General features: G+C 35.6%; 1 protein-coding gene across 1 annotated transcript; it reads right to left on the bottom strand.

The window, feature by feature from the left end:
* Positions 1 to 2,592: 2,592 nt before the first annotated feature.
* On the bottom strand, positions 2,593 to 5,875 carry LOC113225605. The gene is made up of 4 exons (XM_026457941.1): positions 5,772 to 5,875; positions 4,918 to 5,097; positions 4,553 to 4,682; positions 2,593 to 4,305 (listed from the first exon to the last, which is right to left on the bottom strand). The coding sequence occupies exons 1-4, from the start codon at positions 5,850 to 5,852 to the stop codon at positions 4,235 to 4,237; spliced, it is 462 nt and encodes a 153-aa protein (XP_026313726.1). The 5' UTR covers positions 5,853 to 5,875; the 3' UTR covers positions 2,593 to 4,234.
* Positions 5,876 to 10,159: the final 4,284 nt, after the last annotated feature.

The following is a 10,159-nucleotide window of genomic DNA, read 5'->3' as shown; positions in this document are numbered from 1 at the left end:
GCTGTGCGCGACGATTCGCCCATAGAAAAACCTTAACAATTACAGCACAAATAATTCGAAGGACACTCCACTAATCTTTCACCAAACATTTAGATACTAACAGTGATATTTCAAAAGTTTATTGCTTTTAGTCGACTCTATTATTGAGGCGTTGGTAGATCGTCTTCTAAGGCAAACTCGCCTGCTAACAGCCTGTATAAAAAACCATTTGGAAATGTAAATATTGTTTTTCGTTATTAATGATATCAAATAAAGGTATGTGATCGATACACTGCAAGGAATAGCGAACAGAATACATTACGAAAGTTGTCCGTTATTTAAGAATAGTTTTATCATATACGCTTATTTCGCGACACAGTCATTAATATACATAGGTAGGTATATATAAAATACGTCTATCAAACATCTATAAGTATATATCAAGTACATTTATCGCAAACATGGTATAACATAGAACGTGATGTACGGGGTGGTACAATAAAAATAAGATATTTTTCTATTTCACTGGACAAAACGATATACGGACCTACCTCTCATTACCTTTACAAAACATGTAGGTACTATTCAAAACCTTAAAAACAAAGTAGGAGCTACCTCGATTTTGGATAATTTATTCAAATGTGTAAACATATATTCGCCGGATATTGAAGGCGAAATTTCAGTATCTAATCATTTAATGAAACAGTAAAACTCATTCAATATTAATGATTGACAAGTTACATATGCAACAGTCAAATAGTCTAAGACAACGGCTGTCATTTCAATTAAACACAAGCATAATAAACCTATATCTGATGGGGGTGGTTTTGTTTTGGTAGTGTAATTTCAGCAAAATATTTTTACAAATTGCTCATTTTCTATGTAAAGCTCGATCTTATCAATATTTATATTCTGTGAACGCATTTTTACCATACGTATTCGTATGTCGTGTTTTCACCCCGTACATGAAAGAGTAAATATTCCAAAAGAATATAAGAAAAATATTTATAACAGGTAAACAGTAAATATTTCGTAGGAAAATGACATATCTATTAGACGTAGACTTTTTAAAGTAAATAGTTAATTTAACAGTCAATTACGATGATTTTTGGACACGTTGAAGCTCGTTTAGATTTACAAAATTAAACTAAACCAATGGTCTCTATCGGACGCATTCGTCATTGGCTAAACCACATGGCCATGGACGTTTTCCTGTTATTTCCTAATAAATGACCTAAAAGATAATCTCATTAAACTATATGTTATTTAATATTTTATGTTAACATTTTGTTCCTATTGATTCATCATATTTAAAAAAGTAGATCTAGCCATGCAGCCAGTGCTTGTAAATAATGTTGTATTTATTAGAAATAATAACATAGTGCATTATAGTAAGATTACGTATAACACCAGGATTTATTTACAATCACATAATGCTACTATGAAGGCTCGAAAATCATAACTCATGGCCTTTAGAGAGATGTGCTTTGACTTTCTTCTTAGCACTTTTGGAAATATTTACTGCGGTGTGAAAATTAATTAACATTGGTTTAAGAATGATTTCATAATATTACATTCCAGACGATATGTTCTATTCTATACCTTTGAATATATATATATTCAAAACAAGTTTTGAAATATATATATGTATTTCAAAACTTGTAAATTTATAAAAACTTACTTCTTTGCAACTATATTAGTAACACTTTGCTACGCTTAACACTTGACAATTAAATTAACTATTTACTTTCAGGAAAATGTGTAAATAAATACGTCTAAAACTATTTAAAGCGAAAGACACGTTATTGTCAACATTTGGTTCTACTACCTACATGACATTCGGCCCTTATTTCATTTTACATAAATACAAATCTATTCAATATAGGTACAATACGCAACGCACGTGGCCCGTTTTATATAAGCTGGTAGAGTTACACACATTTATAAATATACTTTCACCTACTATCTATACATATGTAGTACCTAACACGTAACTGAACATATTTACTAACATCTGAGGTAGCTTTACGACAGGTAACCTGACACGTGGCGCGAGCACGCCGCGGCGGCGCCCGCCCGCCCGGAGCGATTCGTACATTCAAAGGCAGTGGGGAAACCACCTTTAAATAGACAATACTATAATAGTATGTACCTTTCAAGGTAATTATCAATACTAAAAAAATTAATAACAGGCAGGTAGGTACTGATTGAATACTAGACACACGCGTGTACCTGCATACGTCGCAATAATTAAAACAATTGTATATATCGGTCGATTTGACTATTCGTACTCACTTTTCGTTGCAAAATTTTAGGATCAGAGGAAGAATCTGCTAAATTACATTTTAAGTACTGCCCTGGACAATAATATCAACACTTACATGTCCCACATCTGAACTTTGGTCTTTTCTAAGGGCAGTGTAATTAGGTTGTTACCTATCATACGCAATAATTATAAAGAAACAGTTTCTTCCCTGCACTTGTTCTGTATTTGACTAATATAATAAGTAGGTATGTTTTACTTACATAAAACGCACTCATATGCATACGATATTCTTGAATCGGACGTCCATGCAATGCGATATGTAAGTCCGCGACATATAAAAGCTCTTTACTTGAATAAACACACACAAAATACATCGATTATTTGTATACAAAATGTAATAAATTGTAAATTCTGTACAAAACGTGTTGTTGTAGAAAGATATGCCTTTTAGTATAACGGATTTAATAAATTTGTCGGTAAAAAGCTTCATTTTCTTTGAATATGTCTTTAGTTTTGTTACAGCGGGGAAACTCATATCACCCATCATACGATTTATATAAACTCTTCACTTTTAAACACCTAATGAGAAGCGGTCCACACAGGCCTCTCTTATGGAACTCTCAAATAGTCAACAAAATGTTCTAACAAAAACAGCGATTCTTAACTCTACGTTTGGAAGACAATAAACATTAAACATGAACAAATCAACAACGAATTACTTCGGCTGTATGTTTCCGCCATAGCCGATAACTTCACAACCACATTGTAAACAAATGCTTTGACAAAATCACATTACGGTTTTCGTTAGCAATCATAATTTTAAATGCAGCTCGAAAATGGTTACCTCTTTGTAAATAAATCGTACCTACTAAAACTTGTTACATGTAACTAAGTAATATATGTGTTTATAAGAACAGTGTACCTTGTTGTCCGCTTTTACTGTAGGTATCTATTTTTTGCATCTCGTCAACACAGTGGCGTACATAGGTAAGTAGTTGTCCTATTAATCGCTGTTTATTTTGATTTGTAAAAACATCGTGAACGCGGGTTCAAATACATAGGTAACCATTTTGAAAAAGCACGTTTTCATTTATAATTAAACACAAAACTTTGATACGCTCCGTTCCGTACATACACAAACATATCATTTTTCTCTTCAATACTTTGGTCCTTTTGACGTCATTCTACCCTACAAATTACTTTTTTCATTTCTTATGATCTCGTGCAATTTGTGCATCAACTTCGGTGCGGTCCGAAATACCTCATAACTTCTCGTCGGGCGTCTGTGCGGCTAATGGATGACTTCAAAGATCGTAGCGCCCTTTGTTTTGCAAGTTGTGAGTAAATACAGTTCAAAATCCGACAAAAGTTATCAATCATCAATAGGATTGTTTGCTCATCTGACATTTTATGCTTTGCATTGAACACCACTCCATACAACTCTAATAACAGAACGCACTGTAATGTGGATACACACACCTACTACTGTTTAATAATTGCTAACGCATAATTAAGACTTACTCCGAAGTTTTCCAATTACAATATTCCACAAAGGGAGAGCCTCTCCCTGTATTATATTAATAAGATTTCTCGCCTCAAATGTGCCCATTGTGGCAATTCTCCTGGAGAGAACTTTGTCCAGTTGTCGACGTAAAAACTCTGAGTGGTAAGTTAATTTTTTATGCAAACATACCATCCGACCATTATTTATTTATTTCTTCGAACAATTTGGGTGTCATTTTGGTTTACTTAGTATTTCTAAACGTATTTCCTCACCAGCGAGACAGTCGACTGTCTTACTACTTTATTTCTATTTACGTCATGTTTAGGGTTAATCGCAATACGTTGTGCAAAACTTAGTCGTCCAATTAACAACTAACCGTTAAAACATTCGGAGTATTTCTGATGAGAAATTATCACAAAAACGTAAAACATATTCTACGAGTACTGCAGACACCGATTAACTTTTAATGACTACTCGATACGTGATTATAGCACGCCATCCTCGTTGATCGATATCAGGTAGCTCCGGATCACGACGATCGAATAGAAGTTTTCCGCTGAAAGATTCATTTGTTTTATCAGGTCCTTGCGGTTTTAGCGAATGTCACAATAAGACGCAAGAAAGACAATGGCCTCATTAGGAACCTTACATAAAAATATTTTACGCTATTATAGTAGTCCCTCAGGTCAATGTTGGAACCTATTTCTTTTAAACTAGATTATCTCACGTGATTTATGGAAAGTATTTTGCGAAGGACGCCTAATAATAGTTGAAAATTGAACAAAGTACCTGTGTGAACTTACCCAAGAACAATATTTCGGCGATGACGTACCCTGCGGACATGTGGAACAGAGTCTTGAGAAAGCCAATGATGAATAACACCATGAACACTATCCAAAAAATGCAGTAATTTTTCATGATGCCGCATTTTTCCTGGAATAGTAGAACTCATTCAATGTTCATTTTAAAAATATTGGCGATTAGTAAAAAAGATAAACTAGACTTAGAGACTGAGTCGTAGGAAATAAAAAAAATATTTCACTTTGCTTTGATTTCACCGTCATCATTCATCGCGTTTTTCCTAATATTAGAACAGTTTAATCGCCTTAGACGTAGTTAATTGATAGACATTGTTTTCGCCTTGTAGTAAAAATGCACACGTAGGTACCTTGTAAACAGCGTAAACAAAAATAAAGTCGAGAAGAAACTTGAGGAAGAGAAGCACAACGATGAGCACGACGATGGTGTAGACAACAGATGACATCGGCTCGCCGTCCTTCGAGTCCGCCGCGTCCTTGATATCCACAGCGAAGGTTATCATGATAACGGCCAGCAAGAACGTCAGCAGCTGGAACAGATCCATGCAGACCACAGACTATACTTAAAATCCACATCTCTTTATTAAATCATAGGTTAACAAATTATTGAAATTATTTTTAATACGCCTACATCAGTTAGACACGCTGGAATATAATATCGAGTTAGTAATAAATAAGCATAGGGTAAGTTGACTAGGTGGTGTCAACGTAGAGCTAGTAAGGCTTACTTGCACCACTAATTAGGTGCCACCTGCGTGACGGAAACGCGTACAAACATCAGAAAATATTTAGACAATTTCTAAATTTTCATAAAAATGTGACACGAAAATCTCTGTTTCTTAATTTTGTAAAATATAACGCTATGTTTTAGCAAATTTAGGAATCAACACTGACTTTTAATAAATGTATTGAAATACAACTTCGTCGGTAGTTACCGGTTTCGTACCACGGTTTCACTTATTGAGATTTCGGAACGGCTACTCGATCCATGTCCACGGGCTGACCCGTCAGTCGGTTCATCGGGAAAATAAAAAGAATTCATTTCATGGTCAGAAACTTGTATCTAGTGATACCTAATCATTTAGTGAATAACCACGAAAGTCTTTATACTTTAAAGTCGTTGTAAGTAACATAATAACCTATAACGCGTGACCGTAGGAACTACAAGATTATCCAAGTAGTAGGAATACGAGCTAAATCTTACCGAATTAATAATACCCATAGAAATGCACCCCGCCCTCAAATTGAACACGAAGCAGAATTTATCCAGCACAGGCAACTCCATTTTATTTCTCTTTGTAAATGTATTGGACTTCAAAAGTGTTTATTATCTATTACACAGCATAGTTCCACTAATGGCGCTCGCATTCGTTTATAAAATAATTTTATCTGTTTATTATAAATGTGAGTGATATAACGCCATTGTTTTAACGAAATTATTACAATCGTCGTTCCTGTCGTTCCCACACCACACGACTTGTGACGAATAGACAGTGCAGCCAGTATGGTAAAACTCATTGTGAATGTTAAGGCGATGTTGTACTGTGGCTCTGCCTTTGATACGGTTCTTTCCATACTTATTATGATAATAGTATTAACTTAGAACAGAGCCTTATTTAACAGCATTATTCATAAAAGAAAATGATATTTTAAATTATGTTTGATATACTTGTGTATGTTAGGTATATATAACAAATTTAACGACAAACATACATATATTATTATGTTTGATTTTATGAATATATTAATGCTTAGATTCACACTGTGCCAACCCATACAAATACACTTGAATGTCTTAATAAAGGCCTTATAAAACTTTTATCTATACGAGTAACATCGTCGTCTTAACGGAGGCTGTGCTGAGCATGCGTAAGGGAAATTGGGGTGGAATCGATAAACAGCGAGCGGAGTGGCCGACGGACCGACGGACCGACGACGGACCGACTTCCAGCGCAGATCAGCACTTAACTAAATGACAATTCGACCTGTTTGACAGCCCCGCCTCCCGCTCATCGCCCTTCAAGTATTGAATGTTGTAAAGAACTTCAAAATTCAACAGTCGTTGAATTGGTGAGAGACGATAATATGTATCAGCAAGACCCAATTCCTGCGCTTTTACGGAGGAGAGAGATGCACCTTTATAATGATTAAAGATAACTATTTCTATCAAACATGCGCGTTAATTACGAAGATGGAACGATGCCAAAAAAAAACAAAAAATTAATAAAGTTAAACAAAAATAAGTGTCTAATGGTCAATGTTAAAACCAAGAGCTGTCAAAACTAAAAATGCTATTCGTCGTTGGGTGTCACGCCCGCTGCTGTTGCGATGTTAATTGAGACCGTGACTCATCCGCAGTTGTCGTGTGGTGCTGGCATATGGCACGTCAATTCCCGGCTCCACAATCCGATATTAAACAAGTAATCGTATATATAGTAGTTAATCAACCTGTGTACTATATACTCTCCGGCATGAATCTACATTGTAGGCTTAGACTACTATAACCCACCGAGCTGGCCAAGCTGGGATAGGAGCCTTCACTATAGTTTAATACAAAATTGGAAATTAATGGCATCGACCTCTTGTCATTCTTGCACTAAAAAAAGCGTTGGTACGGCGGCTTGACAACAAGTCGTACCCAGTTACATTATGCCAACAATCCCAAAGGACGCGCTCATACCTGCGCTATTTTTGAAAATTTGCTGCAGACACGACACTCCGCCAACGTGAGCATCATACTAGACGGTCTCTCCCTCTCGCTAACTATATGCCTCTGGGCGCAGGAAGAGTGCAATCCCACCAACGTGGGTGTGGTGATAAAGGACTGCCCGAATGACACGCTACACATCATCGTTCGGCTATCCTCAAGCCTATTGGCATTTGTAGCAACAACTGTAAAAGACCTGACTGTCTGATGATCGGCTGGTTCTAGAAACTAAGCGGACAGATAGTGAGGGATGTGACATACGAGTATGTGAACACTGTGGCCCTTCCTTATTCACTCAAGCATGAGCGCCAAGCAGCTAAGAACCGCAAACGGTTTAAGTACAACCAGTGCATTATGCAGTGGAAACCCTGGATACCTGGGGACATAATGTTCTAATATGCTTTCTATTCGCCTTGTTACAGCTCTAGTAACTAAAAGGCTAGCAGATACTCCCTTTTTTTTAAACAAATTTTGTATATTATATCGCTTATTTAATGTCACGTAAATACTTTATTATTATACTTTCTGAACAAATGAACTTATATCGACAGAAAATAAAAATATTTGCTAGGGTAAACCCAGTGATGAATAATATTATTATTTGGCACATATACATTATATTGTTCATTCAGGTCCACGAGAATGCACCGTTCCTTTGAATCCTGGTTTCATTGACCCCGACTATTGTGCAGGGACTCACAATGAATTTAGAAATTGACTAACTTTCTATTTCTTCTGTTTATTTCAATTGAAAAGAGCCAATTTCAATGTTACGTAAGTACTTAAAGTTTCAGGAATAGAATAGTCAAACGACAATATGTCGATAAAATTATTAAACGACTTCAAAAAAGGCGATGCTTCTCAATTCGACTGTATCTTTTTGTGGATGTGAACTGATTGCGATTACTCTTTTTTTTGCTGAAAAGAGGGTACCTAAGCTCAGTAGCTGTCCGTTACGTTATGCTATACTTACCTTACGTGTGGGCAATTAGGGGATGTATCCAGTTTATTGAATATCACCCAGTTTCTGTTAATCGACTCAATAAAACTTGGAACATAGATGTCATTCCATTTAAAGTGAAATATTATGTGACCTAGAGCTGATCTGATGATGGAAATGGCAGAGACTCCTCAACAGTTACTGCAGCTACCTTGTGTTTGGGCGTTTGGGTTCATATTATTCGTTTTGTCGAGGACTTCCATATCATGCGTTTTAGTTATCATCGAGGAGACCACGGTAACGAACACAGCGAAGGCAGAGCTAACGAAATTGAGAAACGCAGAGAAATAATGATAGTATTATATTCTCATAGATAATATATACAACGCAAGCTTGTTAATGTTAAATAAGGCATTCAGTAAACAGAACTGAGTCAGCAGCAATGGCATTGTTATCGACACATCATGTTTGTCCCAACACTATGGGCAAGGTCACTTGCGCACTCGACGATGGCTTCCAGTAGACACGATGCAGACATTTAGAGCGGTTGTTTCACTCACATTATTCACTACAGTGAATTGCTCTTTTCGTACCGGTAAGTTGGTTTATGTTACCTTGTTTATGTTTGTATAATGAGAAAAAGATTAGCACGTTTTCGTTTAATTGGTGATCAAAAATAATTGAAACTAAGCATTAAGGGACATAATTATGTGCTAATTAATCAAAAGAAACTGAAATTTTGTTGATTAAGTGTAAATGAGTGTATCGTAAAGAAACGAATGGGTTCTATAATTACAAGATAGCCTTCTACAATACAATGATCACGTTTTCATGGTTCGGTATTGATGGATATAATACTTATAAAGTTATTTCTTTGCACTGAAAAGGCATTAACGTTAGTTAAGATCGATCGTATGATACGAAATCCATTTGTGAACATCAAGTATCGATTGTTCGCTATCGGACATTAGTCAATAAAAAAGTCTATTTTAGGTCACTCACATACGTACTCACGGTGTACTACTTTATACATACTCACTACCTACTTGTAATCAATCAGAGACGAAGAGAATAATTAATATAATTATACTGTAAGCAGAATAACTAGCATAAAATTCTTGTACAAGGTCACAGTATTTGGAGACACAGTTTATTTCTATACCTACTATTCACCTGTTTACTTACTGTAAAGAGAGTGCGGTTCTTTAAGATAAGTAACCTACGTAAAAGGTAGGTATAATACATACGAAATCATTGTACAGTAGGTATACATAAAATCGCAATATTGCAGAATTTGAATAAATCGTTGTTTGTTCAGTTGTTTTCTTAAATAATTATAGCCATATAATTAATTAAATCATAGATGAGCTAAGTAAAGGTTATAAACACAAACCTTAAGGTGAAAGCCAGAATGAAAAGCAATAATTACGTCACGTACGGCCAGTGGACCTCAGGTAGATCGAATACTTAAAAAAACCCTGTCGAAAAGTGAGTTTGTATCTAGAGCATACCTACATGTGGGGTTGTGTGTACATTTACAAATTACCCGGATGGATTTAGTGGACGGTAAAGTAATTTGGTGAAATTATAAGCACGTGGGACTTGTCAACTTATATCTCAGGGTGACGGACGCAGAGGCGGTTACACTAAGATCTTTGAGATTTTAAATCTCAAAGATCTTAGCTCTGGGTGCCACTGCAGCTGTCACGTTCGTCTCGTCATTTAATATATAAAAAAACGTTAACGAGGATGACCGAGAGTAAAATATGACACGTAGTAAAAAAGGTTAGAAAAAAAATTTGCAAAAAAAGACACGCATTCAAAATAACAAAATTAGGACGCGTGTCCATTCACATGTATACCTAATTGTGATACTTCTTACTTACCAAAAAGTTTTGTGTGAATCTTTGCCATTTTTTCTATGTTTTTAATGTTATTTCTACCC

This window comes from Hyposmocoma kahamanoa, unplaced genomic scaffold (assembly GCF_003589595.1).
Source record: "Hyposmocoma kahamanoa isolate Upper Pololo Valley unplaced genomic scaffold, ASM358959v1 168, whole genome shotgun sequence".
In the NCBI taxonomy this organism is placed as follows: domain Eukaryota; kingdom Metazoa; phylum Arthropoda; class Insecta; order Lepidoptera; family Cosmopterigidae; genus Hyposmocoma; species Hyposmocoma kahamanoa.
This window is presented reverse-complemented; position numbering and strand designations above follow the sequence as displayed.